Source organism: Sus scrofa, chromosome 13 (assembly GCF_054392235.1).
Source record: "Sus scrofa isolate SSC_HxYL_T2T_F1_AM1 chromosome 13, Sscrofa_HxYL_maternal_Yorkshire_Landrace_v2.0, whole genome shotgun sequence".
Lineage (NCBI taxonomy): Eukaryota > Metazoa > Chordata > Mammalia > Artiodactyla > Suidae > Sus > Sus scrofa.
The window spans coordinates 212,480,629-212,503,376 of record NC_139395.1 but is presented as its reverse complement, the minus strand read 5'-3'; the positions used below and the strand labels follow the sequence as shown (position 1 = coordinate 212,503,376).

Here is a 22,748-nt window from a genome sequence, read left to right as displayed (position 1 = left end):
TTCAACCCCTAGCCTGGGAACTTCCATATGCCACAAATGTGATGCTAGAAAGACAAAAAAAAATATATATATATATATATATATATATAAACTACACTTATAGATGAATATTATCAACTATTACAATTCTATAAAAAATTCATATTAATAATTTTCATCAACTATTTTATAACCCTCATTTATACAGGAAACAATATGACACTGGCTCTGGAAAAGACTGCCTTTGGATCCTGAATCAATCCACCACTCACTAGATAAATGGATGTGGCCCAAGTGCTGACATGGTCTTCTATAGCTGAACTGAGTTAAAATATATGAAGTACACTGAACAATGCCTGGCACAAAACAAGCCCTCAGCAAGTACAAGCGATTGCTCTTATAGTAATTACCCAAAGGTCAGAACAACAAATGTAAACACCAATATGGAACTTGAGTTTTCACTCATGTTACATTTTAATCAAAATATTTCTTCCCCGCAATACTCTACTAAAATTACTAAGAAATAATTTTTGAATATTTCTGTTCTTAAAATTTAAGGAAGGAAATTTAGTCCTTAACATGTAACTTAAGAAAATTTTAATTTGCATTATCTGAAAGAAGAGTGGTTTATGATCCACTTTATAACCAAATGAGATTTACTCTAATGTCAGTATCAAATTAGACAGACCTTAGTGATTTTAGAAAAAGTTGACCAGAAATCCAGATCATCAACAGTATGGAAAAAGTGAATCTATACATAAGACCTGTTCCAAAGCAAAACTAGTAATTTTCTACCAATTGTTTACTGTGCACCAAATGCTAGTTAGCTACATTATACTTCAAGTTGCTAGAGCCATAAATCTAAGCATGGCTAGAGTCTATGCTATTTTTTAAAACCATACGCTGTATCAACAACAAAAAAAACCCATACCACAGCTCCTCCATTTCTAAAAGTCATTGTTATTTTTGTGATTGATCATAAATCTTTCACTTCTAAGAATTATTTATTTAATTGATTCCCAAAATGCTAAATATCCAACATTTAAATGATTCCTCTCCATTCCTGTACTTTTAGGAGAAAAAAAAACAATCTCTAAACTTGAGTTTTAAAACAAAACCCTCCAGGGTTTTTAAATCACTACAGATTTAGTCCAGACACCTGTACCTTTCAAAACTGATTATTTCCACAATTGTTCAATGAAAACCTGCATTCAAAATCCTTGCAATGAGGCAATACAAGATTTGAACAAATAAAGACAATTATATTCCACCAGCAAAGCAAACAAGTGCATCAATGCTCATGTTCCAGTATAAATACATTTTCCAAAAAAAGATATAAATAGGAAAGTCTTCAGTATGTCGATTAAACTAAAGCTTGCATTTATTGACATTTTAGATCTAATGAACATCTTAAATACTCTGCAATCAAGAAATACTACTGTTAACAATTTTAAAATCTTTTAAGTTTTCAGGACAGCTCATTATCTCCAACTTACCTGGCTTATATCGCAGTTCTGTATCTAAGACCCCAGAAAGTACTTCCTCTATCTTCTGAACTATTTCTTCATTTGGTAGGGTCCTGGCAGAGGCAGCTGCATCACCTGCCTGGTTTCCTTCAATAGGTGTATTTGTTTCACCATTGAGCTGGCCTTCACTCCTTCCACTTGACAAAAAAGTTATCAAAATTCATTAACATTTTTATCATGCCATACAATAAATTAATATTTCTAACTCAATTAAACATTCTAAATTCACACATTTCACCATTTTATAATTATTTGGGATGATACTCCCATCACTAGTGCTTCCTTAACACTATTTATAATTGGTATATTTTCATTTTCATATAACTTACACAACTGTGAAAGAAAAGCTAAGAAAGTCTTTAAGAACAAGTTTCTAAGTTCACCTTCTTTTAAAAATTACTGCCCAACCACATATTTATCTTAAGGGAGAAAAATTATTAAAAGCACAGTCACAAAACCAAAGAAAAATATAGGACCTAACATTATGGTAGAAACTATAGCCACAATAAAGCCACACCTGTGCATGGATTACAATCACCATCAACAGTATCAAGAAAGACAAAGTTAGTCACAGACCTATCAAGTAAAAAAGGTAATGTGTACAATCAGATTAGGTTTAAACTGATCAGAGTTACTGGAATACCACAACATTTAAAAAGAAATATACATTTAGGTAATTCTTACCCAGTCATCAAAAACCATGTAAAACAATTCATTCATATTAATAGTAAGTGAATAACTAACCTTACTTTCAACTTACTGGGCCAGAAGAAACTTAATGGACGTATAAACATATTTACATAGTCATTTGTACTATATTCTGTAAATTTGCAAAAATTGTTTTGAAAAATAATTTCAACAGCATGTTTGACTTAATTTACCTTAAATTTTGCTACCAAAACAAACCAACAGTTATGCCCCACTATCTGATAGTTTGGTCAAAAATTTTAAAAATTCCAAAGTTAATCAAATGTTATTAAAGAATACTTTTTTGTCTAATACAATGAATCGCATAATGTTTAAAGTTTATTAACTATTAATTATGGTCACATGGTTCTATATTTTTAACTCACCCTAATAAATCTAAGGTCAGCACTATTTCTGATTTTTTTTTAATGAAGAAAATGAGACAGAGAAGATTCGGAAAAAAAAAAAAAAAACCCTAGCTGAAGGCTGAAGGTCCCTTATCTATGAAGAGGTAAAACCGGTATTCAAAACCAGAGCTCATATTCTTAACTAGCATCTACATATAACTTAAACTATCTAAACGTCAGTCCCCTCACCCTAATCAACATATGTAAAAAGATGAGAAAAAAAGAACTATAGATTGATAAAATGGCAAATAATCAAAAACTTGTTTACAGGCTGATAAAATATTGCATGTTATTTGAACAGAAGCTGAATATTCCTCTAGTGATAAACTGCTTTAATATTCTTCCGAGACTTTCTTCCCAGAGCTCTTTTACCTATTTCCTAAGCATTTACAAAGTGCTTACCTTACTAAAAATAAGCTGTGGACTTAAAAATTAGAAAAGTAGGTCTGGAAAAAACACCAGTCTATGAGAAAGTGATCATCTTAAGGCTATCAAGATGTTTACTAAACTACTGAAAAGGGGTGGAAATTTCAAAACACCTAAATATCCACCAACACATTCCTAGACCAGAATTCTAGGGAGCCATGAAAAATGTTCCAGACTACTGAGACTGTGATAAAAGACAAACTGGTTCACAATATATAGGCCAAAAAAAAAAAAAAAAGATGATCACATTTCACAAAACACGATATTCGGTACACTTGAAAAACATAAAGATCAATAATACGTGTTCTTTAAATTTTCTCTCCTTTACTACAACAAAACTAATACAAAACTGACTTTTAAAAGGTATAGAAACAGGACAGGACAATTAGCCACCATAACTACTTATTGCATCCAACTATTAAAAAATCGTATCACCTTAGTTCAAATCGTTTATCATCCTAAAAATAACCACATTAATAAAATATTTAAAAGCAATTAAATGAGCGGATATATGTCCCACTTAAACAACAATATATCCCGCAAAAAAAAAAAAAAATATTCTAGCACTACAACGTATCAGTGCCCCAATAACCCTGTTAACTGAGCGCTATTTACAATTTCGTCTTCGACTGATTCTAAAATCCACTTACGTCTGGCTCTTGCTCTTAACTTTTAAAATCAACTATAAATACATATGAACTCGGAACAAATATGTATGTTACACAAAGCATAAATACAACCACTGAATAACAGAACCCAGGCGATTTTCCTGTGTAAACAACTCTTTCTTCAGAAATCTTGTTCAAATTTTGTAGAACCAAGGGTAAACTACGTAGCAATGACAAAAGGAGCTTGTTGGTCAAATAGGTCAACTAGGGCAGGGGTAGCAAAAAAATTTAGACCTACTCACAAAGTCCACTTTGCGCTTGCTAAATTAAAAAATTACTAGTAATTCAAAATCCTCTTTCTTCGTCACCCCGAACCCTCTGTCAAAGTAACTAACATTAATTTGAGCTATTTTAATTCAAATTTCTAACCTATTAGAATATTAGAATGATGCCTGGTGGAAACCACAGGACTCTAGGACACAAATAATCTAATTAAAGGATCCCGACCCCCAAATGGTCTGAAGCTTGCAAAAATAAAGCGGATTTAAGATTACCCAAGAAACGGCCGTTAGAGACCCTTTCCGGTCAAAGACACCGGCCGGCGAAATCCGCGGAGGCGGAGAGGGGGAGGGGAGGCGCGGCGGCGGCGGAGGAGGAGCTGAGGAAGGAACTAGGCCCGTCCCTGGTGGACAACTAGGCCTGCACTAGCTAAACAGTAGGAAATGACCAAACGGGAGAGAAGAGTGAGCATCTTAACTCGGTTCTAGGAGAAGGAGCCTGGGATTACCTCGCAAAGGCCCAAGTTACTCGCTGGGAAGGGAGGGAGCGGATGGGGGGGGGGGGCGGAAAATGGATCCCAGGCCCAGGCGGGGCTGTAGCGGGGCCTGAGACGAGCAACGACAGCGTCTCCGAAGAAAGGTGCCATGGAAGGCTACGTGGGGCCCCATAGGTCCCTTGGGAGCAAAAGAGTCTGGGAAGCGTTTACCTTGAAAGTTCCTGTTGAATTTCCCGGAATTTACTGACCACGAAAGACCTAAAAATCTGCTCGATGTTGGTCGCCATGGCGTCCGCTCCGTTCTCTCAACTCCTCCTCGCTAGTCCTCCAGGCTCCCAGCATGCCTCGGGAGGAGGCGCAGCGGCCAATTCCGTCTCTCGGCGTCCTGATTGGTTTCTGCGGGAGCGCCCGGACTGGCACGCTCCGCCCCTAAACCAATCAGTGGCCACGGCCACTCTCTCCTCTGCTGTTTCTGAGCGTCTGGGGTAGAGCTGCTGACGTTTGCGCCGCGCACGGCTATGTCCGCCATGTTAGTGACTGACGCAGGCGCCATTACAGGAGAAGTCTCTGTGGAGGCGACTCTGTCAGCTAAAGTTCTCAGGGTCCAATAGTGTTTGGGGGCTTAAGAGGCTTATTTTAGTCACTAAACGCCCAGTGTTAAATTCCCTAAGGAAAGAGTGCAAGGGGGGCAACATGGTGTTTTGACCGGGGCTTCCAACATTCCTGGATGGCACCGAGTTTCGGCAAGACGAGCCATTCCGGGAGACCATTAATCAGCGTCTGCCTCCATATGAAGAACACGTTTTTACCCCCATCTCTCTTCTGTGGTATCCTATAATGGGCCTCATCTTTTTAAATTTTAGCATTAGGGCAGAGGTCGTGAGCGACCTGCATTCAAACCCGGGCTCGTCAGGAGCCAGGCGTGTCACGAGACTTTTCCAAGGTAGCTGACTCGTGAGCAACACACAATTAACTGAGCATGGCTTTAGCATCAGGGCGCCCCCCTCCTCAGAGCTCAGGAGGCACTGGGCGGAACAGAGACGATACGTGGCACCCGACACTACAGGGTTACCCTGTAAACGTGCTGGGGCTTGGTAGCCCGGCTCTGGAGCGGGATCAGGCCGCGCCCGAGAGCGGGAGGGGACCACTCTCGATTACCTCGCGGCAGGGACCACTGGCCGCGCGGGCCAATGGGGAAGCGAAGCCCGCCGGGGGCGGGGCGGGGGCGTGACCGCCGGATCCCCCTCGGCCGACTTCCGGCGCGCGGCGAGCCCCTGGTGCCATCCCCGAGGACGGCTGGGTGTCTGCGGGTAAGTTTCGCCACTTTTTGGTAATGTACACTTTTGCTTTGGTTGGGGAATTTAGTATTAGGAACGGTATGAAACTGTAGGAACTGGTTTGGTTCTCGGAATTTTCATCTAGGTTTTAAATGCTGTGAGTGAAGGTTGACCATGTGCCATTCACTTTCAGCTGAGGTTTACATTGGATCTGTCACTTTCCCTGCTTTCTAAGATGTCAGGGCCTTTTTTTTTTGTCTTTGTGCGTTTTTTTAGGTCAGGCACTTAAATTGCATATTTTCTCGTCGTGCACCCTTTTTGTCTTTAGCAGATTATTTAATCCAATTTTGTAGTTGATTTTTACTTTATTTTATTCACCAGGTACTTGGAAGTGGCTTTTCCTGGCTCTCTGATTCTCGTTATGGTACCCATTTAGATAACTGAGGCCCAGGAAGGTATCCCAGCTAATTCGTTTTTAACTCAAACCTAGGTACTCTGGAGACCTCCTAGCCACTCTGGGTATAGATTCCCTCAGGCCGAGTCCTAATCCTATTTCAGCAGTCAATTACAGCGATCAGGATAATTTCCCTTCACTGCTCTTGTTATTCAAACTAAAATGTTTTCTCTAAATTTAAAGATATGTTCATTTAATATATCTCAATATACATGGCAAGTTTGTTCTCCATTAAGTTAAAATAGTGTTTTCTTCTCCGAAATATAATTAATTTTTCTTCCTCATATATTATCTGAAGCAAAATTAGTTCCATTGGAATCCAGGCTTCACCCCCCTCTTTTCGGTGTGACCTCCAGCAAGTTCCTTACCCTAATTGATTCAGTTTGCCTTCTGTATAATTAAATGTCTTTTGAAAGTTAGTAAATAAAAGTAACATTATTCATTGCTTTGGTGGTTTTTATTTCCTTGTTAGAACTTTCTATCCTTTAAGCATCAATTTAGGCAAAAGAATAAGTAAAATACAGCAGGTTAGCATTTACTTCTGTTGAGTGTAAGGAATGTTAATCGTTTATAAATAGTCGTGAATCCTTGCTTGGCTTCATAAGACATTCTTATTTTTTAATTTAATTTTTGATTGTTTAATATCTTTTATTGGAGTATAGTTAATTTACAACGTTGTGTTAGTTTCAAGTGTACAGCAAAGTGAGTGATTTAATTATGTGTATGTATACACACACACACACACACACACACACACACACACACACACACACACACACATACACATAAGGGAAAAGACTCCGATAAAGAATGGAGATACATATCCATTCTTATCCCATGTAGGTTATTACAGAATATTGAATAAAATTCCCTGTGCTATACAACCTCATGGTTCCTGGTGGGATTCGATAACTACTGCGCCACAACGGGAACTCCAAGGTCACATTCCTTAAATCAGAGGTCAGCAAAGTATGGCCCCTGTGCCAAATCCTTCCTACTCACTTTTGTTTGTTTTTTTAATTTTATGATTTATTTTTTTGATTCTACTCATTTTTGTGCAGTCCACCAAATAAAGAATAGCTTTTATATTGTTAAAGAATAGCCTTTATGTCATTGGGGGAAAAGGGAAAGTGATGTGTCTGTGACACATGACAGTTATATGAAATTCAAATTTCAGTTTCATAAATAAAGTTTTGTTGAAACACAGCCACACATTTTTTATAAACTGCATAGCTTCCTGTTGCTTAGAGCAGAAATAGGCAAACTATGATCTACAGCCCGCTGCCTATTTATGTAAGTTTTTACTGGACCTAGCCAGGCCACGTTGTCCTATTTATTGTCCAAGGTTGCTTTTGTGCTACAGTGGCAGAGTTCAGTCATTGCGACAGAGACTACACGGACCTCCGAGGTGAAAATGTTTACTATGTGACCCTTTACAGCCTCCAGTCTTAAATATTTCTTTAAATTTGAAATTTTGGGGAGTTATCTAATGGCCTAGGAGGTTGGGACTCCTTGTGTTTCTCACTGCTGTGGCTCTGGTTGTTGCTGTGCAGCATAGGTTCAATCCCTGGCCCAGGAATTCCCACATACTGCCTGTGTGGCAAAAAAGGAAAAAAAAAAAAAAAAACAAAAAAATCCCCCCGAGAGAACCTGAAATAAATGTTGCAACTCTCGTTTTAAAACGTAAGTAAATAAATAAATAAATTTGAAGTTCTGCCCTCATCCTTATGAGTACAGAGTTCTCAAATTATGAATCCTAATTTTACACACAAATGAATTGTTGCCATAAAATATCATTTGTATGACTATAAATGACTACGTAAACCATATTTGGAAATTATGATTTCTAAAGTATATATATTCTAAAATATCAACTGGTTTTCTTTCTGCAGCTTTCATTTTACTGTTGAATTCCTGCTTCACAGACAGCAATGGCAGCCCAAGTACTTGTAATTGGCAATGGAGGAAGGGAACATACACTGGCCTGGAAACTTGCACAGTCTAATCATGTCAAACAAGTGTTGGTTACCCCGGGAAATGCCGGCACTGCCTCCTCCGAAAAGATTTCAAATACTGGTAATCATGTTTTAAAGTAATAGTCAACAATTGCAAATGATGAACTGTCAATCACATCTCTTCTTTATAAGGTCAATAGCTATTCAGATTTGAATGTTTTCCTTAACCCAAAAATTTATGTGGTGATTTAAATACGTGCCACGTGTTGCAAATTTAAGGTATTCTATTTTTCAGAGTGTGGCATTTCCTTACTTTAAACCTTATCAAATGTCAATTTAAAAGATCACCAAGTGTCTAACACAGGTTAAAGGTTTGGTGTGTATTTGGGGAGAGGAAAAAATGAGCAGTGCTAAATGTAAGTTCTAGCACTTCTCACTCCATGATAGATCTCAACCTTTATCTCTTCTGCCAGTAAATATGAGACAATGATCAGTTATTAGGCTGCGTTAGACTCTTCAGTGGCTTCTCATACTACTTAGCATAAAACTCCAACTCCTTGCTGTTCCTTGCAAAACCCTTTCTGATCTGGCCTCTGCCTGCCTTTCCAGCCTAATTTTTCATATCCTTTGTATTCTTTTCACTGTGGCTCCGTCCATGTAGGCCTGCCAGTTTCCCAAACAGTTGCCTTGGACTTCGTTACACTCCTGGCATGACTGGCTTCTCATCATTCTCAATTTACGTTGCCTCCTCAGAGAGGACTTTCCCAAAGTTTCTCCATGAAGTATGTCCACCGCCATTTCACTTATTCTCAATCATGAACCATTGTCTGTATCTATTTTTACTTTCCTATTGTCTATCTCCCATCTTCATTTCTGTTCTAGAATGTAAGCTACATGAGGGCAAGGAACCCACCTGCCTTATTTTACAGGTTGTACTCTGTGCCTAGTACCCTAGGATCTTAGCTCTGGGAGTAAGTTATTGTTTCGCGGGTGGGGGGTGGCAGGGGGGATTGCTGGGTATTTTTTAAGAACATACACATTTTATTTAGATACAACTGATGTTACACAGACTGGTCTATTAAAACCTCCCAAGGTGGTCATGAGGCTGTTGTCACTTACAGTGACAGGTTAGATGTGTCATCCTCCTCTTGCCACCCTTTGCTGTGCTGAGGTGGTTGGCTCTGTTCAGCCCAGTTGTGTTTGCAGCTACTAAACCAGAACACACACCACTCTATCCTTATCCAACTCAGGCAGTTCCTAGAGATAGCGAACTCTGCCTTTTCTCCACTTCCCCACACATATCACCAATAGCACGTGTGTTCAGCCAGCCTAAGAATGATGGCTCAGATACAGTAAAGCAGAAGATGCCTATAGAACCAACGATGCTTCGTATGTATTGATCTCGGTACTCCTTAAAACTCCTTCAAGAGAGAAAATTTACCTGGCCCATTGGAGAAGTGAGCTAGGTCTTAAAATCATCATTCAGGTCTTAGCTTAAATGTCTTTGCACAAAGAGACCCTTCCTGGCCTAATCAGAAATAGCCTCTCAATGTAGCTCTCATCAATTTTGCCTAATTTGTTCACAGTTGATGTTATTTTGCTTAGATATTTATGACCCAACATTCACCACAGCCACAGCAACTCAGGATCCGAGCTGTGTCTGCAACCTACACCTCAGCTCACAACACTGGATCCCTAACGCACTGAGCGAGGCCAGGGATCGAACCTGCAACTTTATGGTTCCTAGTCGGATTCATTAACCACTGAGCCACGACGGGAACTTCTAAAAGACTGGTTTCTAAGTATACTCTCTGATATATTTTTTTTACTTAACAATCAGCACTAGTGACATGAACACCATAGTCAAGAAAGTGCTTTATAGCTCTTGGAAAACTTACTCAGAATTGAGCTTTGTTGGTTAGCCTAATGTACTCTGCTCTGAATTTCTCCTGGTGAAATTATCATCTGTACCAGTAAAAGAAAACCAGCAGTTCATGGGTAGACCAAAGTATAGTACTTAGTTTTCAGCAACACACTTTGTTGACTTAAAGAATGTTTTTGTAAACAAGATGTGTTTATTTCTTTTTTCTCTTCACAGATGTCTCCGTCAGTGATCATGCTGCCCTTGCTCAGTTCTGCAAAGAGGAGAAAATTGAGTTTGTAGTTGTTGGACCAGAGGCACCTCTGGCTGCTGGTAAAGTTCATTCCTGTTTATTGCTTTGTTTGTTTGTTTGTCTTTTTAAGGCCACACCGGAGGCATATGGAGGTTCCCAGGCTAGGGCTTAAATCAGAGCTGCACCTGCCGGCCTACACCACAGCCACAGCAACACCAGATCTGAGCCGTGTCTGCAACCTACACCACAGCTCACGGCAATGCTGGATCCTCAACCCACTGAGCGAGGCCAGGGATGGAACCTGCGTCCTCAAGGATGCTAGTCAGATACTTTTCCGCTGAGCCCTGACGGGGACTCCTCCTGTTTATTGTTGTATATGGCATACACTGTGCCATCATCTAAGCTTGTGTAGATTATCTAATCTAATGCATTTTACAGATGGAGGTTTCTAATATAACACTACATTGGAAAAAGCTTTCACTCTTTTGAAATTTATGGATTCTGAGATTTTTTTTTTCCTCCAAGCATCAATGATATGACAAATGAGAGATCAGATTTGCATCTGTGGCAAATATTTTACGTTTTTATTCTGCTCTGGCGTCTATTTAATAATCCATATGTTCGAATGTAACAAATAACCTTTGTTGGATTTAAATCATGTGTTAGTAGCACTTTGTTGCTATCCTATAGAAAACATGAAAAACTTGGTTATTCTCTGCCATCTGCCTTAGTTTTGGTCTAATTCTAAGTCTTCAGAATGAAAAGCCCTGCACAATCCTTGACTCAACTCAGGCTTATTTCCATCACTAGGAATTGTTGGGAACCTGACATCTGCAGGAGTACGGTGCTTTGGCCCCACAGCAGAAGCAGCTCAGTTAGAGTCCAGCAAAAGATTTGCCAAAGAGTTTATGGATCGACATGGAATCCCAACGGCACAATGGAGAGCTTTCACCAAACCTGAAGAAGCCTGTAGCTTCATTATGAGGTAGACGGAAGACTGCCTGTGAAAGGCAGTTGTTAGGATATATGAATATGTGGGCCCCTTTTATGTTACAGGTTTAGAGTAAGATAATTGTAGGGAAAACTCAGAGTATGTAATTACCTTTTTCCAACATCAAGATAAAATAGAATTTTACGCATATGAAGATATACAGTATTGTGGCCTTGCAAAAAGATAAATTTTTAAAATATTTATTACTAAATAGTTTCTAGGAGGAAAGATGCATTTGGTTCTACAGTCATGCCAAATTGACACAGGGGCATCTTACAACATAAAGTATATTGATTTTCTTCATAAATAATTAACTAGAGTGAGGAATCATCACTTGGCCTTCTGCCACCACTATTCAATTCTAAATCTTAAAATTAAACATCCTGTTCTCTGTTCTATGGAAAACATTGAGCAATAAATGAATGTTATATTGGCACATACATGCCTTTGCCCTTTTTTTGTTGGCAATTCTCCTTACCTGGTAAGTTTTCCTTTTAGTTGGGTCAATTTCATTCTTTTCCTTTTTTTTTTTTTTTTCTTTCTTTTAGGGCTGCATGTGTGGCATATGGAAGTTCCCAGGCTAAAGGTTGAATTGGAACTGCAGCTGTCTGCCTGCGCCATAGCCACAGCAACACCAGAACCAAGCTGTGTCTATGACCTATACCACAGCTCAGGGCAACACCAAACCCACTGAGCGTGGCCAGGGATCGAACCTGTATCCTCATGGATAATAGTCTGGTTTGTTACTGCTGAGCCACAACAGGAACTCCCAGTTTCAGTCTTCATTCCTTTTTCACCCTACGTTGAGTTTTATTATACCCTAGTAGTCTACCTTGGAAGGAATACTTTTGTTACTTACTTTGGGTAAGTTTCCTCCTAGATCTCTAGATCTCAACATAAGAAACTACCAAGTTTCTTGTGTGTACTTGGAGAAATGATCTGAGCATCCATGTTTATATGGTTCTGTATCTTAAAGATCATTCCATATCTGTGCTGTACAATGGTTTTTTCCCCCCAAAAAATTATGTTTATATGATCTCATAAGTGAGAAAAGCAAAACTGTATGTGCCATATGATTACAACTGTAAAGGAATACACAGGGGAGGAGTTCCTATCGTGGCTTAGCAGAAACGAATCTGACTAGCATCCATGAGGACGTGGGTTCGATCCCTGGCCTCGCTCAGTGGGTTAAGGATTCGGCATTGCTGTGAGCTATGGTGTAGGTTGCAGACATGGCTCGGATCTGGCATTGCTGTGGCTCTGGCGTAGGCTGGCAGCAACAGCTCTGATTGGACCCCTAGCCTGGGAACCTCTGTATGCCTTGGGTGCAGCCCTAAAAAGACCAAAAAAAAAAAAGAAAAGAAAAGAAAAAGGGAATACATAGGGGGAAAAGATCCTGGCAGGAAATACATCAAAATGGTGCTAACATTTTTTTTTTTCTGCTTTTCAGTTGTTGCTATAGCATATCAATCCAAAATCCCAAAGCATTTTAAAGTTTTGAATTGTAAGGATTTATTGGATATTGAAATTTACTGTCTCCACAGTGCAGATTTCCCTGCTTTGGTTGTGAAGGCCAGTGGTCTTGCAGCAGGGAAAGGGGTGATTATTGCGGAGAGCAAAGAAGAGGCCTGCAAAGCTGTACAGGAGATCATGCAGGTCAGTTGATCCCTCTGAAAGAGTTTATAATTTTCTAGTCACACTGGATAAAAACTCTATAGAGGGAGTTCACGTCATGGCGCAGTGGTTAACGAATCCGACTAGGAACATTGAGGTTGCGGGTTCGATCCCTGGCCTTGCTCAGTGGGTTAAGGATCTGGCGTTGCCGTGAGCTGTGGTGTAGGTCACAGACTCGGCTCGGATCCCGAGTTGCTGTGGCTCTGGCGTAGGCCACTGCGTAGGCCACAGCTCCAATTCCACCTCTAGCCTGGAAACCTCCATAAGCCACAGGAGCAGCCCTAGAAAAGTGAAAAGACAAAAAAAAACAAAAACCTCTATAGAGATGGGAGTTCCTGTTGTGGCTCAGCGGTAACAAACCTGCTAGCATCCATGAGGATGAGGGTTTGATCCCTGGCCTTGCTCAGTGTTAAGGTTCTGGCATTGCCATGGGCTGTGGTATAGGTTGCAGACGTGGCTCGGATCCCCAGTTTCTGTGGCTGTGGACCCCTAGCCTGGGAGCTTCCATATGTCGAAGGTGCAGCAATAGAAAGACACACACACAAAAAAAAAACTATAGAGATGGATTTTAACACACAATATTATGAGCAATAGCTTACCTGTGTGTTTGCTAAATGTTTTCTTTAGGAATATTTGTAAACTTACTGTGTGTTAGAATCCATCTCTATAAAAGGGTTATTACAGATCTATAGTGGTAGCTAAACAATGATCCTCCTCTTTGCAAGTAAGTTCCATCTAGCATCCTTTGTTGTCTGCTGCTGAAAGGTAAATAATATAAATACACACTCAACCATCCATGAAGACAAAAGCATTTGTCCTTTGTGTCTCAGGTCTATGAAAAGTGAAGCAGTGAATTAATATACTTTGCTTTTATGGTCCTCCTTGGTTCTTGCGGGTTTCTCTCCCTTGTACAAATCTGCCGTCACAGACATTCTTCAGTGTAATTGTTATAAGCAATTATAAACAAACCTAATGATAATCAGAAATGAGAGTTAAATGGTAATGTTGAAAACTTCTGTTTTTCTGTTACTTTATTTGAATCCGGAAAACTGGATCGCCAAGGGAGTTTTATTGATGTGTTCATTTCATCTGTACCAGTGCTAACCCTACGTCATTGCCACTTTAAAAATAGGAAACGTTGGAGTTCCCGTTGTGGCTCAGCAGTAACCAACCTGATTGGTGTCCCTGGGGACTCAGGTTCGATCCCTGGCCCTGCTCGGTGGGATAAGGATCTGTTCTGGTGTTGCTGTTCGTGGCAGTGTAGGTCACAGGCTTGGCTCAGATCCTGCATGGCTATGGCTATGGCATAGGCCAGCAGTTGCGGCTCTGGTTCAACCCCCTAGCCTAGGAACTTCCATGTGCCTCGGGTTCGGCCCTAAAAAGAGGAAAAAAAAATTAAAAAGACACGTGTTCCTTTGATGTTTTCAGAAAAGGAACTAATGCACTGGTTCATAATACAAATGATGGGAAAGGGCAACAGCGAATTAAATCAAACTTAAAAGCTTATAATTTATGTCTCCTTTTTGTCGTGTTTTTTAATCCACAATAAGGATAGGGCTTTCGGAGAAGCTGGAGAAACAATTGTCATTGAAGAACTTCTTGAAGGAGAAGAGGTGTCTGTATGTATATTCATCCATCTTTTGTGCTTTTATAGAGTATAAGCTAGGTTATCTGACTGATAAGCCCAAAAAAGGTTTGATTTACTCTGGTTGCTTCAACTAAGCAGAAACAGAACAGTTACAAAGGGACTCGTATATGTTTAGTATTTGGGATCCAAATGAATGAAAAAGGGATTTATCCATTAGTCATCCCCAGTGTATCAGTAGAGGACCTGGACTTATATGGACCATTATTTAAGGGGAGCAAAGGTTGATGTATTTTACTCTGAGAGGAGCGTGATTTTTTTTTTTTTTTAACCTAGATCAAACATTATACATCCTGGGCTGTGGGATGGAAATCCTGTGAAATTAGATTGTTATGATCATTATACAACTACAGATGTGATAAATTCATTTGAGTAATTAAAAAAAAAATACATCCTTCAGAAATTGAGTATACAGGGTCTTCTGATTCTTGATGTAGGAAACATAGGGTTATTTATGTTTTAAATCATTTTACTTTAAAAAAAAGAAAACTTTTAGAGTTCCCATTGTGGCCCTGCAGGTTAAGAACCTGACTAGTATCCATGAGGATTCAGGTTCGATCCCTGGCCTCACCAGTGGGTTAAGGATCCAGCATTGCCACAAGCTGTGGTGCAGCCCACAGATATGGCTCGGATTCAGTGTTTCTTTGGCTGTGGTGTAGGCCAGCAGCTGCAGCTTCATTTAGACCCCTAGCCTGGGGGGCTTCCGTATGCTGTAGGTGCAGCCCTAAAAAAGGGAAGAAAGAAAGAAAACTTCTCCTCTTAAGAGTTAAAGTACCTTTAGTCCTTCTTGTTAAATTATCTTTTGACTTTTGGGCAGTGGAGGTTAATGGACTGTTTGTCTTCTCTGCAGTGCCTGTGCTTCACTGATGGGAGGACTGTGGCCCCCATGCCCCCAGCACAGGACCATAAGCGATTGCTGGATGGAGATCATGGCCCCAACACGGGGGGAATGGGAGCCTATTGTCCAGCACCTCAGGTACTTCCCACAGGCTCAGCTGAAGTTCAGTAGGAATTGTTTGATTTTCTCAAAGAGCTCTTAGACACTTTCCTGTTTTGGGTTTTTTTTTTCCCCTCTGTAAATGATACTACTATTCACCAATTTGGTTTTCCTGTTAAATGAAAAGTATCTCTCTTGATCTCACTCTGAAACTAACCTTTTCTAAAAGCCTTTGGAGAACTTACTGAGGTATGGCTTGAATGGATCCTTCTAGCCCCTTCTCTCTACATCCTATTTTTAACCCATGGGAGCCATTTATAACCTAGGATTATCTTTTATGCGTCACGCTTAAGTGCTTAGTAAAAATGTGTGTGGTGGGGAGTTCCCTGGTGGCCTAGCAGTTAAGGATCCAGTGTTGTCACTGCTGTGGTGCAGTCTTGATCCTTGGTCCTGGAATAATTTCTGCATACTGTGGGTTCAGCCAAAAAAAAAAAAAAGAATGGTGAATTGAGAACCAGGTCAGACGTATTTCTTCCTCTAGGTTTTCTACTTCGTAATGGATAAAATATGTTTCCAAATAATTCTTGGAAAGTTTTTATTTATTTATTTATTTATTTTTGTCTTTTTGCCTTCTCTAGGAAAGTTTTTATTTAAAAAACTTTGAGTATATTATAAATAGATTAGCACTATAAAAACTCACCCATTCTTTTCATTGATGATAGTTATAATCATTTGTGCTAATAATATAGTACCTTTTAAATACTGTTCTTAATTAAAAGATTAAAAACCAAATAGGGTTGGGAGTTCCCATCGTGACTCAGCGGGAACAAATCTGACTAGTGTCCATGAGGATGCAGGTTTGATCCCTTGCCTCGCTTAGTGGGTTAAGGATCCAACATTACTGTGAGTTGTGGTGTAGGGCAGAGACGCAGTTTGTATCTGGCATTGCTGTGGCTGTGGTGTGGGCCAGCAGCTATAGCTCCAGTTCAACCCCTAGCCTGAGCACCTCCATGTGTCACAGGTGCAGCCCTAAAAAAAGACAAAAAAACAAACCAAAGAAACTCAACCAAATAGCATTTACTTTAGACTTTATGGATTAAAACTACCATTTGGTTGGAGTTCCCTGGTGACATAGAGGTTAAGCATTTGGTGCTGTCACTGCTGTGGCTTGGATTTGATCCCTGGCCTAGGAACTTAATGCATGCTGTGGACACAGCCCAAAAAAAAAGCACTTCTACCATTTGGTAAAAGTGATTTCGAAAACAAACTCTAGGAGTTCCCGTCGTGGCGCAGTGGTTAACAAATCCGACTAAGAACCATGAGGTTGCGGGTTCGGTCCCTGCCCTTGCTCAGTGGGTTAACGATCCAGCATTGCCGTGAGCTGTGGTGTAGGTTGCAGATGCGGCTCGGATCCCGAGTTGCTGTTTCTGGCATAAGCTGGCAGCTACAGCTCCGATTAGACCCCTAGCCTGGGAAACTCCATATGCCGTGGAAGTGGCCCAAGAAATAGCAAAAAGACAAAAAAAAAAAAAAAACCTCTAGGTCTAATTTCTGTAATTAATTTATAAACTCTAGATTCTAGATTCTCAAGTTTATAGGCTTATGAATTATGCATAGGATATACTGCAGATACACAGAGGAGCCTCAAGGTGGGCAAGGATTTTTTTCGTTGTATTTTTATGTCCCAAGATACTATTTTTAGTGGGCTTTAAACCTGTAAAAGTTGGAAAATCCATAGGTTTAGTAATGAAGTCACTTAGTCTGAAATGACAGATACAGTAAATACATCATCCAGCTTCTGCTGATGAGCATCAGAGGTCTTCTTTCCCACTTCATAAGAATAAGGCTAAATACCTACCCACCTGATAGGATCAGTATGAAGATTTTTAAAATATATGAATTTAAAGTGCTTAGCCCAATGATAGTTTTTTGTCCTACTACAAGATGACTTTTTTATAAAATAACAATTACAGGGAGTTCCTGTTGTGACGCAGCAGACTCGAATCCACCTAGGAACCATGAGGTTGCCGGTTCAATCCCTGGCCTCGCTCAGTGGATTAAGGATCCGGCGTTGCCGTGAACTGTGGTATAGGTTGCAGACTCGGCTTGGCTCCTGCATTGCTGTGGCTCTGGTGTAGGCCAGCAGCTAGAGCTCCGATTAGAATGTCCGTCTGCTGTGAGTGCGGCCCTAGAAAAGGCAAAAAGACAAAAATAAATGAAATTAAATAAAATAAAATAACAATTACAGGGAGTTCCCGTTGACACAGCGGACTCAATCCAACTAGGAACCATGAGGTTTCAGGTTCGATCCCTGGCCCTGCTGAGTGAGTTAAGGATCTGGCATTGCCGTGAGCTATGGTGTAGGTCGAAGATGTGGCTTAGATCTGGCATTGCTGTGGCTCTGGTGTAGGCTGGCAGCTGTAGCTCCGATTAGACCCCTGGCCTGGGAACCTCCGTATGCCACAAATGCAGCCCTAGAAAAGGACAAAAAGACAAAATAAATAAATAAAAATAAAATAACAATTACATTTAAATATTTCTGTGTTCCCCAGGTTTCTAAGGATTTGTTGCTAAAAATTAAAGATACGATTCTTCAGAAGACAGTGGCTGGCATGCAGCAGGAGGGTGTCCCATACACAGGTAGGTACACTGATGTCCTTGTGGACATTACCTGTAGAGGAACTTTACACCATTTTCTCTCTTTTTTTGTTTTTGTTTTTGTTTTGATTTTCTAGGCCTTCACTTGCAGCACATGAAAGTACCCAGGCTAGGGGTCAAATTGGAGCTACAGTGGCCAGCTTACACCACAGCCACAGTATTGCAGGATCCAAGCTGTGTCTGTGACCTACACCACGGCTCATGGCCATGCCAGATCCCTGACCCACTGAGCGAGGCCGGGATCAAACCCACATCCTCATAGATACTAGTCGGATTGTTTCCATGGCGCCACAGCAGGAACTCCTCCGTTTTTTATTAATCAGCTTTTAATTGGCCACTATTTGGTCATAGCATTTGTTATGATTATTCCAAAATTTTGAGTACTACAAGTTTATATTCTAGTTTTCCTATTCACAATACAATGTCTTCATTATAGATTTTTTTTTTCTTTTGTGAAGGTATTCTCTATGCTGGTATAATGCTGACCAAGAATGGTCCAAAAGTTTTGGAGTTTAACTGCCGTTTCGGTGATCCAGAGTGCCAAGTGAGTCATAAAGATAATCATGTAAATACTTTGTAGGAGATGTCTGCTGTTTTAATCTTAGGATTTATCAGCCTTGAAATAATTACCTTTGAGAAACGTGCAAGTTCTGCTGACATCCCGGTGAATAAAATGTCTAAGGAGAACTGAAGTTCGCATTATGTTTTTCTAGGTGATCCTCCCGCTTCTGAAAAGTGATCTTTATGAAGTGATCCAGGCTACCTTAGATGGTAGACTGTGCACATCTCTGCCTGTTTGGCATGACAACCGAGCTGCCGTAACTGTGGTCATGGCAAGTAAAGGTTATCCAGGAGACTACACCAAGGGTGTAGAGATAACAGGTGAGAGATAACAGAGAGCCAAAGATTGGATTAAGGAGTTCCCCTCATGGTTTGGTGGTTAACAAACCTGACTAGGATCCATGAGGTCAAGGGCTCAATCCCTGGCCTCGCTCAGTGGGTTAAGGATCTGGCATTGCCGTGAGCTGTGGTGTAGGTCACAGACTCAGCTCAGATCTGTCATTGCTGTGGCTGTGGAGTAGGCCAGCAGCTGTAGCTCCCATTAGACCCCTAGTCTGGGAACCTCCATTTGCCATGGGTATGGCCCTAAAAAGCAGGGGGGGAAAAGTTTTGATGACAAGGTGACAAGTGACCAGTACCACAGTAGACCTTGTCTCGTGCTGTGTTCTGCTCCTTTTAAGAGTGTAAGTCCATCAGTAACCTTTCAGAGGTTGCTTGTTGGATATGGGTGTCCAGATACCCAGAATTACTGTACTTAAAGAACTGTTGTCCATTTCCCATCCTGCATAACAGACTCAAGTGATTCAAAAAAAAAAGATTTTTTTTTTCCTAGGGATTTTCTTTTAGGCTCAGCCCAAAACCTAATTTAAATCAAATTATCTTGAAATTTTGCAACATTAAGGAAGAACAAAGAATATGTTTTACATTGCAATGATCTTATTGGTTATTTTTAAAAAGAAGGAAAGCAGGAGGTCCTGTCGTGGCTCAGTGGTTAACGAACCCAACTAGCATCCATGAGGTCGAAGGTTTGATCCCTGGCCTTGCTCAGTGGTTAAGGATCCGATGTTGCCATGAGCTGTGGTGTAGGTAGAAGATTCAGCTCAGATCTCATGTTGCTGTGGCTGTGGTGAAGGCTGGCAGCTACAACTCCAATTCAACCCATAGCTTGGGAACCTCCATATGCTGTGGGTGCGGCCCTAAAAAATTTTAGACAAAAAAGAAAAATGTGATGGAGGGGAGTTCCCGTTGTGGCTCATCAGAAATGAATCCAACTAGTATCCATGAGGTTGCAGGTTCGGTCCCTGCCCTTGCTCAGTGAGTTAAGGATCCGGCATTGCCGTGAGCTGTGGTATAGGTCGCAGATGCGGCTCAGATCCCACATTGCCATGGCTGTGTCGTCGGCTGGAGGCTATAGCTCCAATTCGACCCCTAGCCTGGGAACCTCCTTATGTGGATATGTACCCCTTAAAAAAAAATTATCAAATGTGGGATTTATTCATTGATATTTATTGATGTTTATTTAGCCTTTTTTTTTTTTTTTGGCTTTTTAGGACCACACTGGCAGCATATGGAGGTTCTCAGGCTAGGTGTCTAATCAGAGCTACAGTTGCCAGCCTACACCACAAACACAGCAACATGGGATCCAAGCCATGTCTGCAGCCTACACCACAGCTCACATCAACGCCAGATCCTTAACCCACTGAGCGAGGCCAGGGATCAAACCTGCAACCTCATGGTTTCTAGTCAGATTCGTTTCCACTGCACCACAACAGGAACTCGATGTTTAGCGTTTTTAATGTTTCTTTTTTTAACTTGTCAGAAAATAACCATCCTTATGTCAAACTTTTCAGGGCTTAGGTTCTTTTTTCCTTTCCTTCCTCATTGGAAAAATCATGTGAGATTTATGACAGCAATGTTTTAGGAATTCAGTTGTCACCCTAAAGCAGAACAGACTGTTCTTAGGAGAAAGGGTCTATTCACCATTATGTTACAGAAATTTTTCCTGATAGGATTCTTGGGAAGATTCATTTAAAGGAAATAAAGATTTTATTTAAAAGGAAAAAAAAAAACCTTCTGGAAGTTGTAAGCCACGTGCAAATATTATTGTGATTGATTTGTCAAATGTGCTTTCTTACAGGGTTTCATGAGGCTCAAGCTTTAGGACTGGAGGTGTTTCAAGCAGGCACTGCCCTAAAAGATGGCAAAGTGGTGACTAATGGGGGTAGGGTCCTTACGGTAACGGCCATCCAGGAAAATCTCATCTCAGCCCTGGAAGAAGCCAAGAAAGGACTCGCTGCTATAAAGTTTGAGGGAGCCATTTATAGGAAGGACATTGGCTGTCGTGCCATAGCTTTCCTCCAGCAGCCCAGGTGAATTTCTGTGACCGTAGTACAGCTTCAGAACTGGCAAAAAAATGGCCATGTAGAAAACTCCACTAATCCTGTACAGAAGTCATTCTACAGTCTTAATTCCTTGTGAGACTGGTCTGATTTTGCTTCGTATTTAGTTTGAATCAGAACTACTCCTCACAATATTTAAATGAAATGGAGCAAACCTCATTGTAGCTCCTCATGTTTGAAAAGTTCAGTAAAATTACAGTGATGCTGAAGACTTTTTCATATTGTATACTTTATAAATGTATGAAGTCACTTGTCAGCTATTCATCAGTGAAGACGGGGAAAGGATTTTTATTCCTTGAGTTATGTTTACATATTACTGTTGAATTTATTATTTTACAGATGTTCCTGGTTTTGTCAAAGACTTCAAGATGAAAATATTGGTCATCCAACTTTACAGCTTAATTTAATTATACTATAAATGTTGGGCCATCTTATCTGTCACCACATTTATATTCATTACTTAAATGTTTTGTGTGGTTTTTGTTTTGTTTTTATGGCTGGCATATGGAATTTCCCAAGCCAGGGATTGAATCTTTGAGTCATAGCTGTAGCAATTGTGGGCGGAATATCAAACCCATGCCTCCACAGGGATCTGAGCCACTGCAGTCAGATTCTTAACCCACAGTGCCACTGTGGAAAGTCCGGAAATTTTTATTGCTGTTGTTGTTTTTAAGCCCTTACTGATTTTTTTTTTTTTTTTTTTTTTTTTGCCATTTCTTGGGCTGCTCCAGCGGCATATGGAGGTTCCCAGGCTAGGGGTCTAATAGGAGCTGTAGCTGCCAGCCTATGCCAGGCCCACAGCAACAGCAATGCCGGATCCGAGCTGCGTCTGCAGCCTACACCACAGTTCAAGGCAGTACTGGATCGTCAACCCACTGAGCAAGGGCAGGGATCGAACCAGCAACCTCATGGTTCCTAGTCGGATTCGTTAATTGCTGCGCCACGACGGGAACTCCAATTCATTTGTTTTCATATATAACTATTTCTTTAAACAATGAACTATTAATATTAACTGCAAATGTGAGTGTTTTGATTTAAGCATACATCACAATTACTAGTTTTTGTCCTCCTTTTTTTTTTCTTTTGGCTGTGCCTGCAGCATACAAAAGTTCCGAGGCCAGGGACTGAACCCAAGCCACAGTGGTGACAGCATCACCAGGTCCTTAACCTGCTGAGCTATAGCAGAACTACCACAATTAAAATTGTTCATTGAGGAGTTCCTGTCGTGGCGCAGTGGTTAACGAATCTGACTAGGAACCATGAGGTTGCGGGTTCGGTCCCTGCCCTTGCTCAGTGGGTTAACGATGTGGCGTTGCCGTGAGCTGTGGTGTAGGTTGCAGACGCGGCTCGGATCCCGCGTTGCTGTGGCTCTGGCGTAGGCCAGCGGCTACAGCTCCGATTAGACCTCTAGCCTGGGAACTTCCATATGCTGTGGGAGCAGCCCTAGAAATGGCAAAAAGACCAAAAAAAAAAAAAAAAAAAAATTGTTCATTGAGAAGTTCCCATTGTGGCTCAGTGGTTAACAAACCCAACTAGCATCCATGAGGACGCAAGTTGGATCCCTGCCTTTGCTCAGTGGGTTAAGAATGGCGTTGCTGTGAGCTGTGGTGTAGGTCGCAGATGAGGTTCAGATCCCTAATTGGCTGTGGTTGTGGCATAGGCCGGCGGCTACAGC

At 40.7% G+C, this 22,748-nt stretch overlaps 2 protein-coding genes across 16 annotated transcripts in view; one reads left to right on the top strand and one right to left on the bottom strand.

The window, feature by feature from the left end:
- Positions 1 to 4,737, bottom strand: part of SON (SON DNA and RNA binding protein) — a 31,287-nt gene extending 26,550 nt beyond the window's left edge. For all 10 annotated transcript variants that reach the window (XR_002338039.2, XR_002338040.2, XR_002338037.2 and 7 more), the window contains exons 1-2: positions 4,619 to 4,737; positions 1,476 to 1,642 (exon numbers count right to left, since the gene is read on the bottom strand). Coding sequence is in view for 3 of the 10 variants with exons in the window: in XM_003358932.5 (XP_003358980.2) it covers positions 1,476 to 1,642; positions 4,619 to 4,695 (244 nt within the window). In the remaining 7 variants the exon portion in view is untranslated. The remainder of the gene's footprint in view (positions 1 to 1,475; positions 1,643 to 4,618) is intronic.
- Positions 4,738 to 5,684: 947 nt separating this feature from the next.
- The window catches only part of GART (phosphoribosylglycinamide formyltransferase, phosphoribosylglycinamide synthetase, phosphoribosylaminoimidazole synthetase), a 30,765-nt gene continuing 13,701 nt past the window's right edge, over positions 5,685 to 22,748 (top strand). For 3 of the 6 annotated variants that reach the window (XR_014825144.1, XR_014825145.1, XM_084991984.1), the window contains exons 1-11: positions 5,685 to 5,718; positions 8,032 to 8,215; positions 10,193 to 10,288; positions 11,019 to 11,193; positions 12,744 to 12,855; positions 14,424 to 14,492; positions 15,369 to 15,494; positions 18,008 to 18,095; positions 18,572 to 18,657; positions 18,827 to 18,995; positions 20,812 to 21,043. Coding sequence is in view for 4 of the 6 variants with exons in the window: in XM_084991984.1 (XP_084848110.1) it covers positions 8,071 to 8,215; positions 10,193 to 10,288; positions 11,019 to 11,193; positions 12,744 to 12,855; positions 14,424 to 14,492; positions 15,369 to 15,494; positions 18,008 to 18,095; positions 18,572 to 18,657; positions 18,827 to 18,995; positions 20,812 to 21,043 (1,298 nt within the window). In the remaining 2 variants the exon portion in view is untranslated. Of the gene's footprint in view, positions 5,719 to 8,031; positions 8,216 to 10,192; positions 10,289 to 11,018; positions 11,194 to 12,743; positions 12,856 to 14,005; positions 14,071 to 14,423; positions 14,493 to 15,368; positions 15,495 to 18,007; positions 18,096 to 18,571; positions 18,658 to 18,826; positions 18,996 to 20,811; positions 21,044 to 22,748 lie in introns of those variants that run through there. The other 3 variants (XM_084991983.1, XM_084991985.1, XM_084991986.1) reach the window with 3 other exon arrangements.